The sequence below is a fragment of the Centrocercus urophasianus genome, unplaced genomic scaffold (assembly GCF_019232065.1).
Source record: "Centrocercus urophasianus isolate 14NV4802_14NV808 unplaced genomic scaffold, USGS_Curo_1.0 seq_5, whole genome shotgun sequence".
Classification (NCBI taxonomy): domain Eukaryota; kingdom Metazoa; phylum Chordata; class Aves; order Galliformes; family Phasianidae; genus Centrocercus; species Centrocercus urophasianus.
In genome coordinates, this window is record NW_024885088.1 from 5,751,258 (window position 1) to 5,775,335 (window position 24,078).

The 24,078-nt window shown below is 37.5% G+C and overlaps 2 protein-coding genes across 9 annotated transcripts in view; one reads left to right on the forward strand and one right to left on the reverse strand.

Annotated features, from left to right (window-relative positions):
- SMC1B (structural maintenance of chromosomes 1B) overlaps positions 1-8,781 on the reverse strand; it is a 35,486-nt gene extending 26,705 nt beyond the window's left edge. For 4 of the 7 annotated variants that reach the window (XM_042835104.1, XM_042835105.1, XM_042835102.1 and 1 more), the window contains exons 1-7: positions 8,488-8,781; positions 5,609-5,797; positions 5,192-5,304; positions 3,841-4,044; positions 3,271-3,509; positions 2,627-2,885; positions 1,069-1,209 (exon numbers count right to left, since the gene is read on the reverse strand). In XM_042835104.1, coding sequence (XP_042691038.1) covers positions 1,069-1,209; positions 2,627-2,885; positions 3,271-3,509; positions 3,841-4,044; positions 5,192-5,304; positions 5,609-5,797; positions 8,488-8,623 — 1,281 coding nt within the window. In that variant the 5' untranslated portion in view covers positions 8,624-8,781. Of the gene's footprint in view, positions 1-1,068; positions 1,210-2,626; positions 2,886-3,270; positions 3,510-3,840; positions 4,045-5,191; positions 5,305-5,608; positions 5,798-8,487 lie in introns of those variants that run through there. The other 3 variants (XM_042835103.1, XM_042835108.1, XM_042835107.1) reach the window with 3 other exon arrangements.
- Positions 8,782-8,968: 187 nt separating this feature from the next.
- Positions 8,969-22,748, forward strand: RIBC2 (RIB43A domain with coiled-coils 2). 2 transcript variants are annotated; one of them, XM_042835098.1, is made up of 8 exons: positions 9,023-9,085; positions 9,903-10,195; positions 11,304-11,385; positions 14,618-14,962; positions 15,654-15,772; positions 19,288-19,515; positions 20,835-21,001; positions 21,958-22,748. In XM_042835098.1, exons 2-8 carry the CDS (start codon positions 10,190-10,192, stop codon positions 22,037-22,039), a joined length of 1,029 nt encoding a protein of 342 aa, XP_042691032.1. In that variant the 5' UTR covers positions 9,023-9,085; positions 9,903-10,189; the 3' UTR covers positions 22,040-22,748. The 2 variants fall into 2 exon arrangements, with proteins under 2 accessions (XP_042691031.1, XP_042691032.1); XM_042835097.1 differs by lacking the exon at positions 9,903-10,195 and having other exon boundaries at positions 8,969-9,085.
- The last annotated feature ends 1,330 nt before the right edge of the window (positions 22,749-24,078 follow it).

The window sequence follows — 24,078 nt, forward strand, 5'->3', positions numbered from 1 at the left end:
TTCTGAACACTGAAATACGATTTGTGGAGTTTCAGAAGCATAACGAGTAGAACTTCTTTTTTACTTCTAGTCATTGAATAGCTTCTTCTGATAGCTAGTCCTTCAACAAGAAAAAGTAGTATCATAAACAGCGAACAAATGTACAAGTATTACCTTAAATCTGATAGCAAGGATGACTTCACACTCTCATAGTTATCAAGTAAAATACTCACTTTTCTCTATAAGCAAATTTATACTTAGATCACTTAAGTGTTAGTACTCCTAGAACTGGTAACATCTCATCTGACTAATTTGAGCTTTCCAAACAAGAGTCTCCTCCAAACCTTGACTCCACAACTGAATGGTGAAAAAAAAAAAAAAAAAAAGCATGTTGCCATGTTGGCATAGTTGGGAAAAATAAATATAAAAACATCGTAGTGCAAGCATTCTATTGAAAGAAAGATCATCAGTTGAGCTTCTAGAAGCATGACACAAAGCAGAACAAGCTTGGAAATAATTTTTCTAAGAGAGCGTATCAAGCATAGTAAGATCAGATGTGTAATTATGTACATTAGAAGCAGAATGACAGTAGATATCTATATTCACAGGCATTTTCTCTGAACTGCAATACCACAGTGATCACGATGATTCTCCCTCTTTCTCATTCTGGTCCTTCAAGTCCCTTCCAAACTATTTCAGCTGCTGTAAACAAAATAAACCTCAAAAGCGGATGACAGTCATACAGATAAAGAATGCTAGGGAACCTCTGAAAGAAGAATTAAGTTTATAGAACTAGGAACTTAGAGTTATGTACATGTCCTGTACATAGTAACTGTGAAATGCTAGAGCCAGGCTGTTCAAAGCAACCCTTAGCATTGACCCGTGCAATCATTCTCTGAAAAAAAATTAAGTCATTTTTCTAAACCTGCTGCAATATGAGAAATGCGTGAATACTTGCCATTTATCTCTTTCGCCAAGGATTTCTGTCACAGCATTTAACACATTTATGCAGACATTCACACCAGAGGCAGGGGTGCAGAAAAAGCACATTTTTTTCCTTAAAGTGCAATTCTAGCTTGATACAAGTACCTTAATTTCCTTTTTCTTCCTCTGATAAAGTTTCATCCTTTCTTCATCTGCTTTTTGCTCCCAACGAAGTTTACCTAGCTGCTGTGTTAGCATAGCTACTTCCCTTCTTGCAATTTCCTTTAGTTCTTTATAGCGCTCCAGCTGAACAAATAACAAAAAAAAAAAAAAAAATATCACTGCACTGAAAATGAAACAACTCATGTTTTTATAGTCTCGAATAGTAATTTCCTACCTTATCAAAATTAGTATTATAAAGGACACTGAATTCTGCAGGCCTTTCCATCCATTACGTTTTATTAAGGGAAGATTAAATTCAAAGCTTACACTTAAGTAAGACCACAGGCAATAACTATTCTGGTATTTAACAACTTCTGTTTTATCACGTTGACAGTACTTTACAGTGAATATTAAGTTTAAAACAATGTCTTCACTCAGTCCAAAACTAAAGCAAGCTTTGAATTTATCATTACAACATAGAAATGCTGCGATAGAATGGTATCAAATCTATATTTAAAGGCTAACACATGAAACAGTACTTGAAGCAATCCCACAAAGTTATGACTAATTTAAGAAATGTGTTCAAGGTGCAAAATGACATTCACATGCTAAATAAGCAACTCTTCAGGCTCTTTGTGAATGGATGCGAAAATATTTTGTGGAGAAGGCAGTATTTGGGTACAGAAGAGCTTCAGGACAAATGGTTTCGAAGGTGGATTTTCAGAATGTGAATTTACAGTAAAATAATACTGCAATTTTCTTCTAATATTTCAAATAATACAAGTTACCTCAGCAGTAGCTTCTGACCCACAGTAAATGGCATGTACAATATGAAGCCTTGCGTGCATTTGTCATCTATTTCTTTTTCCCAACTGAACACGTATTTCTACAGTACAGCAACATGCCATTTCTCAGAATGAATCCTCTCAGCCCCAAGACCCTACGTGGTATTTTCTATTCTACCTTCCCACACTGCACTATCTGAACTCCTACAAGAAAGGAAACAATACAAAGCAGAACAAGAAGAGTTCTCAACCTAGCTCTAGATACTTATTTATGTAGCTATAACCCTAATCCACAGAGGAGAGTCCCTCCGTACAACCCTTCTGAAGTTGCCATCAAATTCTTCTCTATTTCTTTTTCACTGGAAATTCATTGCTTCCTCCAGTACCTTCTCATATTACTTAGAAAATGGATTTTAAACACTGAACTGCATATCCTTTCTAATCTTAGAATAGCACATTTATGATTCTTTCTGCAACTTAAATACATTTTCTTAGAACTGTTTCCCACTCAAAACTTCCAAATTTGTCATTTTCTTTCCCATCTCCCAGAAAGGAGATGCTCCACTACCCCAAAAAGCTTAAGCATCAATTCTATTTAACTGATTAAACAGTCCCCCCAGAACAGTGAAGTTTTGGTTTTGTTTGAACTCAACGAGAAGAACAGTAGAAAAATCACAGGTTACTGATGAAAAAAAAAATAATAATTTCTTTGCCATCAGTGCTGATTTCAGACTTCACTAGTAAACAGTATTTTGTTTCCTGGTTGCCCAATTCACCTGACGTTCTCTCAGCTCAACACGTTCTACTCTCAGCAATATCTCCTTTTCAGTCTCCTTCTCAAATTCTCTCCATGCCTTCTCAGTTTCATGCAATTCTATCTCCAGTTCTTTTATGTTCTGTTTTTCCTTATCACAGTATTTCTCCTTGTCCCTTAGAGATCTTTTAGACATTTCTACTTTCTTGATTTGGTAGGAAGTATTTTCCTTCGCTTTTATATAGAGGGCTTTCTGCTGAATCAGGGATGCCTGAAGAGTCCTGAAAGAACAAAAAATAAAACAACACCTCCAAACAAACATGCAAATCAGCCACCAATTGCCAGCTGCAAGGTTACATACCCACAGGTGTTATTTTTAAACATCCACTGAAAACAAAAGCTGAAGAAATGCAGCACAAAATTCTGAAATCTCACAACAAACAAGTAATTAAACTACTGAAAATGCTGGTAATGTTGGGGGGGAAAAATAATAACAATAAAAATCAATGTTTAGTTACTACTCAAGTAAAATGCTACAACCCAACTTCCATAGCATTAGGAGTTATCACCCTACTCACTTCAATAGGAAACGCCCACCTGCCAAGCAATTCCCAGTGCAGACTATGCTTTAACTCAAAAATCAGAGAACTTGATTGAAAAACCTACTTCATTTCCCTTTCTATGTGTTGTTGGTCTCTGTTTAGTACACCAAGCACCTTTTTCTTTGCTCTAAAGGCATCTTCTGCTGTAGAAAGGGAGTCTTTCTTGACCCTAGCTTCCATATTCTTTTCATCCAAACTCTCTTTCAGAGATTCAATGCTTCTTTCATTGTGATAGAGCTGGAAAAGCTGAAGCTGTATCCTGTTTGCATTCAGTTCTCTGACAAGCATCTGGTAATGCTCTGCCTGCCAACATTAAAATCTCATTTTTAGATTAAGAAATTATTTTTAAATCACTAGCAGTCTAATCTGAAGTCCAAAGTGATGTAGGCTGATGTACCAGTAATGTACACTATTAAAACTCAGATATCTAAGTCAAGCCTTACTGTAATAATACTGGCTACTCTACTCCTCAATTTATTTAGTTTTTATAATAAAATATTTAAAATAACTTAGAAATGCATATTTTACAGTATACTGAAAAAAATACTAGATGAAAAAATGGTATTTTATTCCTAAAAACTAAGTTCACAGAAGACACAAAAACACACACACAAAAGTAGTAACTTTGAGTTACCTCTTCTTTCTCTACCTTTGCTTGCTTGCGTTCTGCTGCAATATTTTTTTTCTTGTTATAATTGAAGTGTGCATCCTCTTCTGCTTGCTGCATTTTTTTCTTTTTTTTTTCATATTCCTCAGCATATTGCCATGAGTTACTGATTTGTTCAAAAAGCTGAGTTCTTTCTTTTGGCTTCTTCATTGCAATTGACTCTACTGTTCCCTAACATGAAATTGCAAAAAAAAAAAAAAAAAAAAAAAAAAAAAAGAACCACTGCAGATCACATTGTAGAATGATAAATTTAATCTCTAAGAGATATAATACAGATTTATCTCCTGATATTTTAATGATTAGCATTATTGAAAACATATATATAGATTCAAAGGCTAGGAAAAGACTATAATCTAGCCAACTAAGCAAGTTACAATTAATAATTTTATAATATCAAACACTACTTAAGAAATACACATTCAAATTAAATCTACTTAAACAAAGGAGAGCGCAGTATCAGAAAAACAAAATTCTATCTCATTGGCCTCTGTAAAAGAACTGAAAGACATCTGCAACGAAAAAAATTTCAAAAACAGCTACTTCAGGAGAGTAATTGCTCAAGTCAGTGTATTTGAAGACTCTGCAACTCCCAAGGCTAACGGGTCACAAGCTTTGTCCACACATTCCACACATTAGCTTTCCAATCTTCACTGACCTGAAGCAATTATCATTTTCAGAAAACTGTATTCAGTACATTTTCTGACTTCAATCTGCTGTTATGGTGGGCAAACACCCTCACAGTAGGAATTATGATCACAAAAAGAATGCATACCCAGGTTTTCTCTAGAAGAAAAATAGTAGTACTTCCTTGGGAATTTCACAATCACAGTTCAATAAAACATAAGAAAGGCAATCATGTGAAATATACTCATGAGCACATAAGCTTATGTGTCATAAGCACATGAATTCATTACTTGCATCATTAAATACTTTTGAAGTAATAACAGGATTTTCAATCCCTCAAAGATAGTCTTACAAATTTTCATCTCTCTAGATCAACATTATATGGTGCAAACATTTTTCTTTTTATAACATTTCTAGAAATTAACACTGCAAACTTTTAAAAGTAAAGATCTACATCTTCTATTTTGAAGAAATAAGCATTCTTCCAAATTAGCCCCTTTCCTCCTAATGTAATCGTCTACACCCAAGGTCTATCATTCTCATCTCAAAGACTTAAAATTCTTTTATAAGGCCAAGATAAAGTTTATTGGCTTGAAAGCACCTTGAAACTAGCTTGAATATTGAATAGATAACTGTTACAGATATCAAATAATCTCACAAACTTATTTTCTTATGAAGTACCCTAAGTGCTCACCTGAAAAATAAGACAATTCCTAGCTTTGACAAGTATGCCTATTTTTTCAAGCTCAGATATGTAAGCGGACCGGGTAATAGACTTATCATTGAAAATATATTCTGAACAACCATCTGAAGGAGAAAAGAAAAAACAATCATGTTAAAAAGGGTGCAACAGAAAATACATCGGTAAAATTATTCCACATTTTTTTCCTGAGCAACCTCCTCAAAGAAAATGGACTTCAACTATTCTCTTACACCTTGGTTAATTTTTAACATTACCCTTAGTATACGTTTTCTGCAATTTTTACACTTGGTATCAAGATGCTGCTGATGGACTGTAAGAAGTATTTGAAATTCAAAGTTAACTATTCTTGGTTTTCATTTTTTAGGTATCAGACCACAGAATGTACATCCAAAAGGACCTGCCACCTACCACGGATAACTCTTGAAAATGTTTTTTCTTCCCCATCTTCTTCACAGTATACTATCTTTACACTTGCTGTAGAAGAAACTGGTTTGCCAACATGTGCTCCATGAATTAGTTCTCGAACACTTTTAACTCGCAAATTAGATATCTTTTCACACAGCACAAAACTAACAGCATCCATTATGTTAGATTTTCCTAGAAACAAACAAACAAGTCAGTGCTCTGACACAGAAGAAATTGAAGGAGGGATATGATTAACAATTAATTAAAAATACAAATGCAGACACAAAAGTCTTCAAGAATTCTAATTCCGTATTTCGTTGAGGAAAACATATTGCGTACAATGAAGAAATGCATTTCTGAAATGCAACAGAGGCAGCAGATAAAAGCTAATCTTTAATAAAAATCATCAAAAAACTCTCCTGTTATTTATTCAGCTTGGCAGAACAAACTTTATTGTCATTACTTACTAATCTATTTAGTAACAGTAAACTACTTACTATTACTGAACGAATAGTATCATAATGCTTACTTCATAGAGCCCTTTTTTTTATCATGCATGTCCAACCTTTTGGCTTGCCTGGGCTGCGCTGAGTCAAGAGGAATTGTCTTGATTGTCTTGGGCCACTTATTAAATACATAATAAATGTAATGTAAGTAACAAAACTTCTTTAATATTTTTTCCTATAACAATAAGGAAAGGCAAGCAACAAAAACAAAACACCAGTGGGCTACTTGACCTCATTCTTGCAAAACGGATGCATCAGTCTGGTTCAACAGAAGAGGGTGCAATTCTTACTCAGTTCTCAAGGTGCTCTCAGAAATTTTTGATGAAGTATTACTCTTCCTATGCTTCATACTTGAAAATATTTATCCATGAATGTGCAGACTGCCAAAAAGTGATGATGTGAATAAGGCACGATTGTGAAGCAAGGGATGTTTCTCTCTGGTAAGATAGGTCTTATAAAAGGCTAGTAAAGACACATGATCAAATTTCTCAGTTGATTATGTGATTACTACTCTACATGTTCCATCTGAAAATTTGCAGATAATGTATTTACAAAAAATTGACACTTTTTTCCAGCAATTTTGGAACTTACTCTCAAATCCCTTCATCAAAATGGAACACAAGGCTGCCTGTTTTTCACTGTTGACAGGACTGCATTTAGCCAATGGATCAAAACACAATTTTTTTTCCCACAACTTGAGTTAGCACAGCACTGGACCTTCCACATGCCTGGGTTTTATTCCAGTGCCAATCATACAGCATTGTTTGGCTGTTGCTGAGCAATGGGAACAACTGCTGTGGAAGAACAGCATATTTATGGATCTCATTTCAACTCAAAAAATGCAGCAACAGCAGGATCTAAAAATCAAGATCATAAACTAAATCACTAACGGACTGGGGAACTAAGATCAAATGCTAAGCCTGTCCTTGCGGCTCCTCATTAGAGCATCACCTTGTTCTCTGCCAAGTAAAGAATAAAATCCCATTTGCTTGAATAGGGCTTTCAGCAGAAGTGAGCCACATTTTTAAAACTTCCAGCAGCCACCACCTAACTACGCTGAGACACACTGACAAGTAAAGACTTGGGGACTAAACTACTGCGTCCGAAGTAGTTGCCATCCCCCAAAAGCCGCCCTCTCCCCTCAGAAGGCATTTAAGGCAAGGACTAGAACAGAATCAAGAAGCCATTTTGCATTATTACAGTTTAGAACTCAGAGCATTAGAGTAAAACCATCTTCATTTGACCATACCAAGCTGACCTACACAGCCGCATGTGCTGTTTGCAAACTGCTTGTTCTACAAGACCACAAAAATAATGAAGAAATCAACTGATAATCAATATCTTCCATTAGAGAAGCAATGGCAGCTCAGGACTTTCCAGAAGTTTGTGCAGAAAACATGAAGAACAGAAACAAAATGAAAGCAGCAGTTGGAAAAAAAAAAGAGTAAAAGAAGTGATGAGAGAGAAGGACAAAGTACACCCAGTGTCACAGCCCAAGCCACAGCCCAAACCAACCAAGCTGAGAAGTACTACAAAAGGGAAGAGAGTGAAATACCATCCCCTATAACATCACTATTTTAACACACGCATTTCATTAATACTTCTAAGACTTTTTCACATTATTTTCATGGATTATACTAGAAACACTGTATGTGTTCCCTCTGATTCTTCTCTAACAGCAAAACTATGTCTGAGGCTGTTTGGTGGCAATACTGCTATTTTTCTAAGCGTGTGAAAGGGAAAGCATTCAAAATATGATGCAACTTGACGCAAACAGCTTTCCTTGGATTTCTCTTCTTAATGTTTATTAATTTTTCCTCATCAAATCTAGATCAAATCTTTCCTATTACATTCCCTGCCTCTAATTAAGCCTGCTAGCTTGAAGTCTGCCTTCGTCACATGGCAGATTTCTAAATTGTTTTCCACAATGCAAATAATACAAGTTAAAAGACATTATTAGTATTGTTGCACTTTGTTACTCCACCTTCTGGGGCGGAGGGAGCTGAAAGATGATCACTGACATGATAAAACACTTCCACGACAAAAAAAGCCCACAGGTCCCTGTGAAGAGGCCCACAGAAGCCTACATCCCCTATGCAAAAATCAAGCAATTCTGCCCCCAAGGGACAAGCTGCTGCCATTCCAGCCCATTCAGTGCCAGCTGTGGTAGCCCTATTACTGGGCCCACACTTGGACATACTTGCTGTTATGGTTTTTTTCCCTCATCAGGCTTTAAGCAACCTGGCAAAGAGCCCAGAACTAAGACTGAGAAAAAGCCTGGGAAAGCAGGGCAAGGGCAACAGACACCTCCATCTTGGCAACTGCGGAGGACATGTATGGCCACCAAATGCCCCTGACACTTTCCCAGCCTCCTACCTGATCCATTGGGCCCAATTATGCAGTTGAACCTCATGAAGGGGCCGATCAGCTGCTCCCCACGCCAGGACTTGAAGTCCTTCACTATCAGCAGCTTCAGGTAGCCCATCCCTGAAGCCGTGGGTACAAAGGCCATTCCACTTTGAACTTCAGCCTCACACAAAATTCACACCATCGAGTATTATTTTTTAACGGTCTGTCTTCAGGAAAGGGATACAGGAGAAAAGAAAGCTCTCAGCGTACGCAGCTGGAGCAGCAGACGGCCCAAACGAGCGCTAAGCCGCACACCCGCCAGGCCCGACTTCGCCCTTCAGCAGCCCACGCACAACGGCGCCGCCCGCCTCGTGCTCGCGGCAGCGCGGCCTCGCCTGATTGGCCAGCGAGCGCTGAGGGGGGGAGGGGGCGGGAGCTCGTCCCCATGGCGACCCGGTGTGTTGTGCCTTAGCGGCGATTGTCGCAGCCCGCGCTTCTTGCCGGCGCTATGAGCGGGCTGAGCGCGCGGAGGGACTTGCAGGAGGCGGCTGCTTTGGAGCGGCGGCGGCAGCGCGAGCTGCAGCGGCAGGGCCGCATCTTTAACGCGCGAGTGCGGACCATCGGGGTGAGGGCGAGGACGAAGTCTGCTCGCGGGTCGGGGCTCGGCTGCCCGGGGCTGTGGGGTCGGTACTCCGCCTAGGTCTGTGTGAGTCTGGCTCCAGGGAGGGGAGGGGCAGCGAACTCCCTGAGGCACTCTGTGGAGGGCTGACAACGCTTTCCGAAGGTGGTGGTGGGAGTGAGGTGCGGTTCTCTCTAACTGCGCTCCAGTGGGCTTTGTCTTCAGTCTGACTATCAGGAAATCAAGTGGTAGCTATCTAAATAGCTATGAAGAGTCCGTACAAGGAGTTACGCTAGTTAATTTTCCCTTAATGCATCCAGTCTCATGTTAAGAGTCTGGATGCATGCAGGGGGGGGAAAGTGTTGCAAAATGAGCTTAAATTTTGCAGCTAAGTTGCTTTTGAGGGCAATAACTAGCAATTTTGATTGCAATAACTAGGCTAGAATCAAAGTTAGAAGCGGTGGAAACAAGCCCAGTCTGTTAACTTCATAGTGCAGGTAGGGTTGCAGCAGATGACGGTCTGATCTAAGCAATCTCAGGTAATGAAGCATCTCATATGGCAGCAGAAGGATATGTTTACCTGGTCTGTTGCAGCACCTTGGAATTGCTCTCGTGACCTTTGTGCAGCAGTCAGTGACATGGTAAAGTAACAGGCATGGTAGCCAATGGTACAGTTAAATGGTAGGAGCTAATAATGTGTTTTAACAAAGTTCCGTGGGCACGGTAAGATAGTTCAACTTTCTTTGCTAGGAAGCACAGTTTCTCTTATGATGGCTTTTCTCGAGCCTTGAATATTGAATGTAAAATGCCCTTTCTTGCTTAGGGAAGACCATTGGATCTCTGTACTTTACTGAGCAATGCTGATTTATACCGTCTGGAGATCTTACCCAAATACTGTTGTAGAACCACCTTTGGACAGGTTTTGATAGATCCATTTACACAAGACAAACATCTAAAGTGAAAGTGAATCCATTGGAAGAATTCTGTAAATATTTTGATGAACATCATTTCATAATACCGTATTTGTTGGCTGAGCAAGAAGTACTTACAGAAGAGACTATTCTTGTGGTTTGAAATTAAGCCAAGTCCAAAGCAGGAGTCAACAAAGCTATGGAGGTATAGAGTATATATCTATTTCCAATGAGGTTTCAGATTCTTTGTTTTCTCATTCTGTCACTAATTTAGTAGAGTGATTGTCTGTGACTATTTAAAAATGAAGGCAATATTTGACACACACACAAAACTATTTGAACCGCGGATTGAGAAGTTTTTAAAATGGGATAAAATGTTGTCTGGAAAGCAGAATGGGAAGTAAGATTTTTTTTTTCCTTGATTATTACTAATTACTTTGATTTCTGTATGTTTAGTTGTCTGAGAAATGGGAAAGCATGGTGCATCTCATTACAGATTTAAGAATTAATCCTCAATAATTCAGTACTTTTCTGAAAGAGTTCAGATGAGCAGTTCTAATGAAAAATGATGAATTTCCATTTACATAGGAATTCTTATGCATAACTACAAATTAGAAGTCAACTGCTTCAAACTGCTTATAGCAAGGAATTTATAATTTAAATCCTGCTTGCATATCTCAGCCTTAAATTTGCTAATGTTTCAGCTAGAGGAAGCATGGTTCTAGAATGAGCAAGTTAAATCTATAATTTATCTTATAGTTTGCCTTTTTGAATGAATGAGAATTGCATGTATGACAGAGGTAAATGCGCCATGGCTGTTGTGCTTCTGATCCTCTGGTGTGCATGTTTATAAGTGAGGGGCATCAGGGAGATAGTTATCCATCACCTGAGCTTAAAAAAAAAACAAAACAGTAGGAATTGGAAAAAAAAGGTCAGAAAAGCACAGGAGGCGTATGGAAGGGAGAAAAATGATTAGAGTTAAAAGTGAGGCAAATGGTTGACTTCCATCATTTTGATTGCTACAGAAATAAGGCAAAGTATTTATAGGTCACCGTCCCTGGAGGTGCTTGAGGGACATGAAGGTGTGGCAGTGAGGGGCATGTGTGGTAGGTGGACAGTTGGAACAGATAATCTTAGAGGTCTTTTCCAACCTTAGTGACTCTGTGATTCTAATAGGCAAAGACTGTTAAAGTACTTTATCAGGCTCTTGAAGAATTGTCAGTGTTTTTTGTAAGTCTTACAAAGACACCCAGTGACAGCCAGTAACAGTTGGTGTATTGTTGTTTTTACTTTTTGTTTGTTTGTTTTAATAGGTTGATAAAGATGCATTGGATGCCCAGGTTAAGGATAGGAAAATTCAAGAAGAAACTGAAAAAGCACGAAATGAAGAACTTGGTATATTCATTATATTCATAGATAGACTCGTGTTTGTATGAAGTTGAATGTAAACAGATTTGTCATGTATTTCATTCCCTCTTTTTCTTTTTATACGCGTCCAGCCTACTAGTTTTGCTTTTATTGCCCTATTTTTAATGTTTTAATAAAAAATATTTTAAAAATAACTGTTTTGTTACTTGTATATATTAACTATATTGTATATTTTGTATATGGCCAAAGATTATTTATTTTCACTCAGTGCAGCCCAGCAAACTAAAAGGTTGGACACCCATATATTTTGAACAGCTGTAATTATTTTCAAATGAAGTCTATCTCCTTGATTATCAACTCTGTATATCTATATATTTATAAGTGCATGTGCAATTAGGCTTTTGTCTAAATTCATACTTACAAAATGAATCCTTTGTGTATTCCTATTTATGTTTATACATTTGCATTGGTAGAATATGTGTTTTCCTTGTTATCTAAGATAGGGTCTCAGGGATTTGTACAGTCATGAGTAAACTGGTGTGTATTTCTGAATAGGTTTTAATCTTCAGTGTTTTCTTTTTGAATGGACCCAAACTATGCCACAGCTTAAATCAAACTGTTCCACTTCATGCAGCCAAGTGACCCATTGCAGCTGACTCTTTGCTTCCCAGGAATCAGACAGATGGAAGTATATCATTAGGAATTTTGCAGTAGTGGCTATAGTGAAATTTTTCACTCTGTTGAACACTTTGCTAGAGAACTCAGATTGGCTTTGGCATCTGATTCTGTTCTTGATAAATAGCATTGTTAGAGACCTGAAGATACAGGATGATTTGGAAAAATAATAATTCTTTTTCAAACAGAAGTGGCAAACTTATTTTACTGCTGTCTTGCAAAAGAAGTTTATGTTTTTTCTGTCTGTTCTTACACAGGATCAGTAGATATGATATTTTACAGATTTCTGTTGCTAAAATCATAGAATGGCCTAGGTTGGAAGTGACTTTTATCATCCAGTTCAACCCCCTTGCCATAAGCAGGGACATCATTTACAAGATCACGCTGCTCAAACTCCTTCCCAGGCTTACCCTGAACACTTGAAATGATAGGACATCCATAATTTCTCTGGCCAACCTGTCCCACTGTCTCACCACTCTCATCATAAAAAAAATTCTTCCTTATATTCAATCTAAATTTACCTTCTTTAAGTTTAAAATCATTGCCCATTGTTCCTGCACTACAGACCTTAGTAAAAAGTCTATTTCTTGTTAGCCTCTTTTATATATTGAAAGTTGCAGTAAGGTCTTCCAGCAGCCTTTTCTTCTCCAGGCTAAACAAGCACAATTCCCTCAGCCTTTGCTCATAGGAGAGATGCTCCAGCCCTCTTTTAGTGGGCCATCATCTGGACTCATTTCAACAGGTGCTTGTGCTGGGGGCCCCAGAGTGAGTTACACAAGACCCCACCCTTTACTGTGAGCAGAGGAGGTGGGTATAATTGCCTCACTCAAAGTGCTAGCTGCACTTCTTATGAGGCCAGGAGATTTTAGGCTGTGAGGGCACATTACCAGCACAAATCCAGTTTTCATCCAGCAATATCCCCAAGCCCTTCTCAGCAGGGTTGCTCTCAATCAGTTCATCTCCTAGTCTGTACTGATGTATGGACTGTCCCAGCTCAAATGTAAAACTCGTACTTAGCCTTGTTGAACTTGATGCTCATGAGCCTGCTTCTCAAGCCTGTGAAGGTTTCTCTGAATGGCATGCCTTCCCACCAGTGCATCAGCACTGTTGCTCAGCTTGGAGTATCATCTGCAGACTTGCATGTGTTGCAAACAACAGGGCTGTAATTGAGAGGTATTGCTCTCGATTGAGTCAGAACGCACAGCCACAAAAATATTTTAGACCTATCTCCACTCGTCTCAAAACTCTTGATGACCCTCTTTGGTTGGAACGCTTTTTCATGGTATCATTTCTAAAGGTCCCACAGACTGGGCACTCTACATGTTTCAGAAAGAGTTCAATTGCAAATGACAGCTTCCGTGCTTCCTTCCATTCCTTCCTTCCTCCGCTGTTGGTTTTGATTATCCTGGTGGAATACCTGGCAGACTCAGACCCCTAGGAAACTGCCAGAAGTCTGGCATCAAAGGAAATTATATTTCATTGTGAATTATATTTGAATGGCTATCATGTATGCATTTTTTTTAACTTTTGACTGGATTATTTAGCATTTTTATTAAATAGATAAGAGCTATTAAGCTCTTCAAAAGCTGTTAGCAACAGCCAATTCTTTTAGTGCTGTGCTTAGAAAAATTTCTGAAACTGAAATAACTACAAGGTTGCTCAAAAAGTAATGCCTCCTATTTTATTATGTTGGTCCATGACATCAGAAGCAAATGTTGGTGGAATGGCTGTAGAGGTTGAACCTTCCTGGTAATTCTTACACATATTGTTGTCGTGCAACAGGTGGCAGCAGAGGGGCTGTCTGAGAAAATGGTATCTGGCAAGGATGTGCAAAGGTGTGTCACTGAATAACTTCATGCAGAAAAAATGGCACCCAGTGACATTCATTGATGCTCACTGAGTGTTGGCGAAGACCAAACAGTGGACATTAGCACATGGATGGTCTGTTTCAGCAGTGGTAACGATGGGTCACCTCTACTGGTACAGATTTTTATGAGCACAACATGTAGGTTCTTGTTCATTACTGACAAAAATGGTGGTGACTCTGTTGGAAATAGTGTTTTATAGCTGAGAATGTGCTGTGTTAAATAGTGTTATTGTGCTCTTTTTATCTGTTGTAGTTTCCATACAAACAAACAAACATTACTTACGGAGCAACCTACATGTCTTAAATTGAGAATTCTTTATTGTGTATTCTTAATAAGGAATTTATTGTATTTTAGTCATAATGCTAAATTGGAAGTAAATATGAAGAATTAGTAAACAATACACTTCATCTGTAAAGCAAGCTTTCATCAAATGAAATTTTTTAGTTCTAGAGGTACTTATTATTGTATTCTTTTCACACGCTTATATATAATTTCACATTAGTAAGAAAATTAACTCCTAGAAACATTAAAGTACTCTACAAATAAATATTACTAACATTAGAGTGTTTTGCAGAATGACCCTTTGTAGATGAAATAGTCATTCCTAACCCTGGAATACATGTATTCCTATTTATTCGCTTTGAAAATGTTGTTTTCCATCTTGATTTGTATACTCTTCTAAGAATTATATGTTTGTTGTGCTCATTTTACTCTAGCTAATGAAATGAAGAAAAATGACAAGTTGATGTGTATGTTAGAAGAACGACAAAAACGCAACATCAGAAACGTGAACAAGGCTGTCAGTGACTTTCAGAAGAATTTTCAGCAGCCAGAAACGAGACGTGAATTTGATCTATCTGATCCCCAGGCTCTAAAGAAGGATAGACCTGCTCGGCTTTCAGACAATGATCCTCGATGCACTGTATCTGGCTTGCAGAAGTTTATGGGTGAAGACTTAAACTATGCTCAGAGGACGAAATTTCAAAAGGAGCAGTTAAGAGAGTGGTCTCTTCAGCAACAGAGAGATTACAAGAATGCGTTAGCTGATAAAAAATTTTTAGGTAACAAGAGAAGATAAGGGAGGTTTTATCTGTTTTCTCTGTAAGTCAGGTGTTTAGGACATAACTGTGCTGTAGCCTGTTATGTAAGGTTCTGACATAGCAGTATTTTGGTGTATTCAGCTTTTAGAGAAAGAGCAGTTTTTGCTCTACAACTTGTAATGTATTTGATATATAAATGAAGAATTTAATAACTTAATGATTGAATAATTAGCTAGGCTTCATTTCTGTTTTAAGCCTTGTATGAAGTATCAGAGTATTCTGAAAAATCATCTGTACTTTGCATGACATATATATATATATAATATATATACACACACATATATATATACACTTCAGCAGGCCAAATCATCCAGTCTTTACTTTTATAGAGCAAACAAAATAATTCTCATTTTTCTTTTTCTTATCTTGCTGTTAAACATGCTTAGTGTTTATTATTATTATTATTGTTGTTATTATTATTATTATTATTATTATTATTATTAAACTTTGTTTACCTGCTAAGACAAGATTGATTACAAAATAAACTGATTTCATGAATCATCTGAAATTCCAAGATGGAAAGCTTTGGTGACAGGATTGGGAAATAATTTCCTAAATCAGCTTACTACATCTTTAGCCTCCCCTTCCTCCATATTCATGTGATACACAATGTCCATGAAAGTTGACTGCATTTCATTTTAATCTAATTCAGATGATCTTCATGACAAGAATAGGATTGAACTGGACCAAAAGATAATGGAACAACAACGAATAGAAGAAGAAACCAGACGTGCTGTTTGTGCAGCTATCAAAGACTTTAACAAAAGCCAGGTAAATTCATCATGTTGGTTTTTGTTTCTGTTAATGAGTGGGGGAGGAGAGAAGATGGAGGGGAAATTAGATGACCAGTGAGCAAAAGTATAACAAGTAGTGATGTTTCCACAGATGTTTGATAGCAGCTACCTTTCAGTGTTGATTCAGAAGATTTTTTCACTTCTTTGTCATCTGCAAGGATCTGGCTATCCTCTACCTGGTTACCTTCTGTGAGAATGCTTCCTTCTTGTTCTCAGCTTGTTGTAGCATGCAGCCACTAATGCCATCTCTCTGGGACTTCTAGTCTGTAAAATGCAGTACAGCAAAAGCCTTCAGCACTTCCTTCTCGTTGTTTTTTTTTTTTTTTTTTTTTTCTTGGTTTTTTTTTTTTTTTTCTGCCCAGTCATCTGATAATTTTAGCTGCTTCTGCCAGCTTTTCTTTTCCTTTTTGTGGAAAAATTACCAGTAACTTTTTGTCTTTATCACTTATTTTAATGCCCCAAGACCATTGTTTTTAGCACATGCTGTGTATCTGTCTCTAGGTTGTTTTCCAAGCAAGCTTTGGAACTCACTGAAACATAACATGAACTTCTCTCTATCATTGGTAACCAGACCAATTTCTTCACTGTGATGATGGTCAAGTTCTGGAACAGGATTCCTAGAGAGGTGGTTGATGCCCCACGGCAAGTGTTCAAGGGGCATTCAGACTATGCCAGAAATAACATACTGTAACTTTTGGTTAGCTGTGAAGAGGCAGTTAAACTGAATGGTCTTCCATTCCATTCACTTCCATTCCACCTGTCTTTGTACTGCAATCTATCATGCTCCAATTCTTCATCTTACTGTACAGATTTTCTTACTAAGTTAATCCTGTATATCTTCTATGCGCAGCTTAAAGGGCTGGATGGACACCATTTGTTTTGTTAAACAATATTTGATCTGAGTTACCTTTTTTTAGTCACAACAAAATAAGACACAACAAAATAAGGCATGTGCCTTAGTTACATTACCTACATAAGGTAGATATTTTGATTAAAGTGTGATAGTATGTATGCACATGTTTGAATAAGTGTTGCCCGAGTCCTTCAAACTACATTGAGCATATGTGTATACATATATATATGTGTGTGTATGTATGTTTATATATATACAGCTAGACAAGATAATTGAAAAGGATTTTGATTGAAGTCTAATAGTCTAAAATAGTCTAAAGACTATTTTACGTCAGTACCTGCAAAAGTACCCCAAATGGTACATCTACATGCACTTTAGTTAACAATAATATCCAAAATAATTGTTGTCGTACAAATTTGTTCTATGTATAAGTTCCTGAATTTGTGATGGAGCTTAAGAAATGGGGTGGAGTAGAGGGGAAGTTTGTGTCTGGTGTAATTTTTTTGTTTGTTTGTTTTTAATATTTGGCCTTGTACATTCTAGTTTATTTGTGCTCATATTAAATACATATAACATTTGTTTGTTTGTTTTCTCACAAAAGGGCATAATAATAGAGAAAGAAGCAACAATCTCAGTGTAGTTCATTTTTACTATATTGTACAGGTAGCAGTTGTGTCTAAGAGAAAAAGGCTGTGCCTTTTAGAGGGATTTTCTATACATCTTTTCTCCTAAGAGAAAACTGGGGCACTCAGCCAGAGAATGAATTTTAGAAAAGGAATTTTTGTATCTGACTTCAAATTTATCAGTCCAGAGTGCCCAGCAAATTCAAGACTTTGAGTAGCTAGTTTGAAGCCTTTTTTCACCTGAAATAAAATATTTATGTAAACATAGAAGCATGGTAACTCTGTTTTTAAGCATTCTTTGAAGAGTGCTGTGCAAATATCTTTTGTCACTCATATCCTATTCTTGGGATATACATCTTTCCCAAGCTCATAAGACTATGGATGGATCACTCTGGTCATTTGTGAGCTTCATGGCTTGTGGTAAGGACTTCAGAATACATGGTGCATTCTTTTAGTCCTGTGTTGGGTGCAGTTTAGTTCCATGTACACTCAGAGCTTGGCGATACTCTAAGCGTGTGAAGTCCTGACCTTGCAGTGCTTCCATGTACATTTATTTTGTTTTTTTGACTTGAGTCAGTGGAATGGAAGTATATAATATGAATGATGGAGCACAAATTAAAATAAATGAAGTAGCATATATTTGTGCATCTGTTTGCCTTGTTTTTTGTTTTCGTGCTAAACCAATAAATTTTGTTTTGTTGGCCAACTGTCTTGATGGAAAATACATCAGATTTTACCCAGTCTCTATTTCACAATGTCATTAATCATTTTACAGTGCTGCATAGCTATGCACAGGGTTGAGAGTTTTCTCCAGTAAGATTCCCAGGCAGCTCAGAAAAGGCTCTCTCTGTGAGAAGGTTAAAATAACAAGGTGTAAGTGCCTATTTTGGATCTGTTGCTAAATCACAGCGAAACTGCCTTCATAAAGTGATGTCAATAAAAATTACACTGTTTAAACTTCAATAATTCTTCATCATTGTTCAGGAATTATTTATGTGAAATCCATCCAAAATGACTTTCTGTTAAGTGTGCTTTATTTTGGAGCATTTCCAGAGTTAAAAATAATTGCTGTATTTGTAGTATTAATAAGCTAAAAGTATATACCAAGATATTCTGGTTTGGTGTCCCAGAAGTATCGAAACATTGAAAATCTTTGTGGTTTTTGCTTTGTCTTTTTGTTGGCATTTGTAATATCATATGAATCATCTAATGACAACAACATGGTATTTTCTGCATAATCTTATTTAATTGGAAGCATGACTAATTTATCATGAAAAAATAGAATTCATCTTTTCTTAGATTGCACATCTAATACTTTTGTTATTTTTTTCCAGTCTTTAATGGGTCATTGTCTATGTTTGCCCATAGCAAATAAAAAACCCTTTGACATTCTCCAGGCCTGATGCTTGGGAGAGCTCCTGTCATACAAAAACAAAGTCCATAAATGCAAGTGTAGAGATAAACCCAGGTTAGCAGTCTTCTCTGGTGGGATGGATCATCATGCTTGCTGAGTGGAGAATTCTTCTCTGTAACTCTTGCAAAGGACCTGCATTTGGGTCTAGATAGGCCTGTCATTCTCAGTTGTTGATCTCTTCTAGTTACTCTGCCTTAGAGTTTTCAACTTTTCACTTTCAAAGCCAGTAATATTCAGCAGACAATGAGAGAATCTTGGAAAAACTGGAAAAATTGGTATCCATTGGCCTGCTGCAGTCATGATATGTGTGCAAAACTCTATATGCAAGAGGCAGGTCTGACAGCCCATGCTCTTTGCCCTAGCGGGGATGAGATATGATAAAATTAAAACAATGCTATTATGCTTATATAATTAATGCATGCCATTGGATTTTCAGTCTTTTTGACCAGTAGGGCCGTGATCATAATATTCACATGTGATGCTGTTGACAACTGTATGGAATTTGAGTATAAATCTATATGTAGGTGCTAATTTTTTTGCATCCCTTAAGTTAATATTTTCTATCAGAAAAGCTATTGGTTCTCTACTTTTGTTGACTTCAGGCTGCTGAACTAGCTGAAAGAAAGAGGCTGGATAAATGTCAAAAAATGAAAGATGATATGGATGAAATTTCCAGCCAGCTTCAAGGAAACTTACTTTCTGAAAACCCTGAGCAAGCTATCAGTTCCTTTGGTACACATCGTGTGATCACAGATCGGTGGAAGGGAATGAATCAGGATCAGCTGATGGCAATCCGCTCCTTTCAACAGCAGCAAGTTCTGGAGAAGCTGGTATTTACGCTTATGCGCATATTCTGTATTCTTGGTTGTAATAGTTCTATAAACAATATAGTCTGAAGAACCTATTTTTAAGTTGGCACTGCATATCCAGTTTTGAGACTTTTTCTGTTGTTCAGAGCTTCACCAAACATTAATCATTCAAACTTAATACAGTGTCTCTGAAGCACCTGGGAGGCTTGCCAGAGAGGAGCAAGAGCAAGCTGGAGCCTTCCTTGGGGTTGGGCTGAAAGGTAGGTTGCTGTGAAGATCAAGGCCAGGGGGCCTTGAGAATCCTGGGGCATGGTCCGTGGTCACCCAGCTGGGGATCAAGGCCCTACACAGCCCAAAGGCCAGGCTTCATGGTGCTCAGTTTAGGACTTGAAACAGCATGAACTGCCAGCAAGAGATGAGCAGGAATAGGAGTGGTCTTCTCCATACGGGAAGAGGAGCCAGGAACTGACAGTCACAGCAGGACAGACAATCTGAAACAGTGTCCTCATGGACACATGAAACCTGAGCAAGACAAAGAGAGCCTATCCAGTGATACTACTCATGTATATTTCACAGTCTTTGAAATTCCTTAATTTCCTTTTTACTTTCTTGCACATTTATGACTCATGCTCTGAGATGGGATTGCAATAGAAAGACTAAATATTGCCAGTAATTGATGCTCTACAGGTGGATGGATGGAGGCAGTCTAAATGAAGAAATGTATACCTCCTTTGCAGTCAGAAGTGTGTTGGCATAGGTATTACTATATAGGAAGCTACTTAATTCATTTAGTGCGGGAGCTGAATGTGAAAGCGTGAAGGTTTTTGCTGGCTTGTTCTTGATTCAGTTCACGGTGATATCAGATAAGAAATGCAGTAGAAGTGATAGTATCACAGAGATGATTAAGAAATTATTTGGGTCTGGGAACTTAAAAAAAAAAAAAATATATATATATATATATATATAGTAATCTTGCCAATCTATGTGTTTTGGAAAGAGCTAGGATGTAGAAAAGAAATAATAGTCTAATGACAGTATTTCTGCCAGACAGCAGGCCTACATTTCTTACCTTCTTCTTTTGCAAAAGTAGGAGTCTCTTCTAGGGAGTGCTCCTTAGAAAAGAGTAGCTTCCTGATTTAAACTATTTTAGTACTGTCTACTGTGTGTGCTCCTACCTTGTTCAGAAGTGTATACTTTTTCTCTCTATTTCGAGTGCTACCCCTAGTGTTCAGCAAAGGATAGCAAGTTTGTTGTTTGGATGAATTTACCAATAAGACTCTGTATAGGATTTTTGTCTTTGAGTAAAGAAAAAATGAAGCTTTTTTTTTCCCCTCTTGTAGAGATTAAAAGAGGAGGAGCGCCAAAGAGATGCTGAATGGGACAGGCAAAGCATGCAGGCTGCAAGAGCACAGTTAATTTTAGAGCGGCATCAAGCACGACAGAATCGAGAATGCCGCCAAGCTCTAGATAGCATAAATGCACAACTATCCCAGGAGCAGAAAGCAAAGTAAGTGATAAGAGAGATTTCTTCTTTTCAGAAAAACTCTTTGCCATTGGTACAATTGCTTGGCTTTCAAAGAACTTCTCTGCTTGTCTTAAGTTTGTTTCTTTTCTAACGAATTTATTGTAAAATTATACTTTTTTAAAAAATTAGCATTTTAGATTAAGAATGCTTTTCATTACCATTGGAAACACCTTCAAAGACTAGATTGTGATGTTTACTGATCCATATATATGGAATAGTAGCTGAAATTCTTAGCAGTGTTCCACTGACAACAGACTGCTAAGTTTATATAGATAACAAAAGAGCAAATAAATACAGTTAGACAGCAAATCATATTAGTGGGTATGAAACAGTATGTGTTTCTTTCATTTACCTTCCTTTTCTGAAATAAATAACAGGATAGGTGTCCACCCACTTCGTTAAAAGTTTCCAGTTTCTGATAGCTCTAAGTGAAGTTGATCACACAAACGGAGCTTTGACATTATGTCAAAACTAGCTGATTTTGTAGCTAACCACTGACAGATCATGGTGTATAGGTGTTGTTTCTGATGTGCTGAGAAAGAGGGAAGATGACAGGGAAAAAAGTTAAGCCGACTGATTCAGTGTTCTAATCCTCCAATCTGACTTTTTTTTCCTTCTCATCGTATATCCATCTATACATCTTGCAGAAGAATTCCTAATACTTGGTGCTTTCTTATTATGCAAGCAAAAATTCTGAGTTGTGATAATTTAGTTTTTCATTGTGAGGATCTGGAAGGTTACTTTAGGATGAAAAATAAAATTTGCAGTATCGAGACATGATATTCATGTGCAAGTACAGTTACATTTAATTCCATTCGCAATAATTCTGAATTTTATGAACATTATGAATTTATGCATTACATCTTTCTTAGGTTTCTCAAGTAAGTTCTGTGTACTGAGAAAAGAGTCACTAACTGTGTTGTTTTTTTTGTTGCTAGGAACATTTATCTTAAGGAAGAAGAATATTCAAATTGTCCAACAAGTCAGTATTTTGCACAATTCAATACAACCAGTCGATGACATTCCAGATGCATCAATGCAGAAAATTAAAGCAGTTTTTAATTGAGCTGTCCCATTTTTTAATGCTGATTCCTACTGTTATTTTTCTGTTTAAATTGTGCTGTCCGAACAGTACACTTGAAATAGAGGACTGTCTGTTAGGTCCTGTCTGTGCTGAGAGAAACATTTTAATCATTTTTGAATTGTTTCTAAAATTGCTAGTTGATTTAAAAGTTAGACTGTTTGACAGTTGTGTCTCAGGCTTAACTGTAATACTGGTGTTATAAAAGTCATTAGAAATTAATTTCTAGAATGTGGTCAAAATTTAAAATAGAACGCTACTTGTTGCAGCTTGGTCAGAGAGAATGATACCTAAGTAGATCACGTGAAGCACAAGTAGTAATCTCTTACTTAGCAGGCTTATGGGAAGAAAGAAAAGTAACGTAGACAGAAAGTTGTGAGTTTTTTGTTTGTTTGGCTGATTTGATTGTTTTTAAATGGGGAAAAAAAAAAAAAAAGTAGACAAAGATGATTATCCTATTTATCCTGAATTGTAGAAAGAATAATAGATTACGTAGGTTGCTCTGAAAGTGACAACTCCTATTTATTTCCATGAGAAGTGAAACAGATGCAAACAGCACAATAACACTCCTTTGAGAGAGCACATTCTCAGCTGCAAAACACTATTTTTCAACATAGCCACCACCATTAGCTATGCATTTTTGTTAGTGATGAACAAGAGCACCAACAGAGGTGACCCACTATTTCACAGCTGCTGTGATGGCATCATTGCTAGGAAAATGTTGTCCATGCAGTCCATCTTTCACTGGCCCAAACAGATGGAAGTCAGAAGGCAGCAAATCTATAGGCTATTTGGTAAGTGTGGAAGGATAGTCCAGCGAAGATTGGCAGTGTGCTCCACAGTCTTCAAACTGGTGTGGGGCCTGGTGTTACTGCATTGCAAGAGAAAGATTGTCTTCTCCGGCCTGATTCTGGAAGTAAAAGCCTTTAGCTTGGGCAGTGTCATGATGTAGCAGTCAAAGGTGATGATTTGTCCAGTTTCTAGGAAATCCAGGAGAATCATTCCTTTCCTATCCCAGCAGACCATGCACATCACTTTACCCATTGAGAACTGCATCTTAGACTTTTCCTTATGTGTGGAATTAACATGTATACCACCCCCTGGTTTGCCGTTTTGGCTCTGGCTTGTAGTGGTGATGCTACATCTCGTCACCAGTAATGATATTTGCACAGTTTGGGTGGATGAGCTGATTGAGACACTCTTCATTTCAAGGTGTGACAGTTGAGCATGGCCATTTAGAATGTGGCCTGTCTTTCATGCTGCTGTTGCCACTGCCAAAATGCACCACCCACACCTGCACTGTGCTCACAATTTCTGCATGGAGGAATTCAGTGACAGACCTTTGTTTCACATGCGCTTTCGTGTTGGAGGTTAATTTGTCAGATAGTCCCTCTGCTGCCATCTGTTGCACAGCAACAAAATGTAATGGAATGTTGGTGGGAAGGTTCTTTACTGCCAAACCATCACCGTTTGCTTTGGATGTAATGGGCCAGTGTAAATAAAACAAGAAGTGTAACTTTTGGAGCAGCCCTTGTATATATTTACCGAGGCAATTATAGCAGTCAAGCATGATACAGAAATTGAATGTGTGTTATAGTAAGTGGGCAAAAGAATGGGAGAAAATATTCCTACATGCACCATCACTCATTAAAAATAATAGAAAAAAGCTTCAAGAGAGCGTACTTGTAAAGAACAAGGTAGGGGTAGCTTAAAGATGTGGTGAAAGCAGGGAGAAACAGGCAGGCGCCATACAAAACCAAGGAGAAAAATCTCAGTGTATTGCAGGGTAATAGTTAACTGTTTTCCATCCCTGTGATTAAGAATTGATTTAGCAAGTGAAGAGCCAGTCAGGAGTCCCCATTTTAAAAACAGGGAACTTAAACACGTGGGAAAAAAATATGTAGAAGCTAGGTAAGTAGCTACATAAGATGGATATGGAGATACTGAAAAATGAAATCTATTAGGGAAAGAGATTACA

Bases quoted from the DNA above. Each gene is read 5' to 3' on its own strand.
- RIBC2 (XM_042835097.1), top strand. From the start codon at position 8,969: ATGAGCGGGCTGAGCGCGCGGAGGGACTTGCAGGAGGCGGCTGCTTTG. The intron at 9,086-11,303 runs GTGAGGGCGAGG...TTGTTTTAATAG, and splicing joins CGCGAGTGCGGACCATCGGG to GTTGATAAAGATGCATTGGA. The intron at 15,773-19,287 runs GTAAATTCATCA...TGTTGACTTCAG, and splicing joins AAGACTTTAACAAAAGCCAG to GCTGCTGAACTAGCTGAAAG.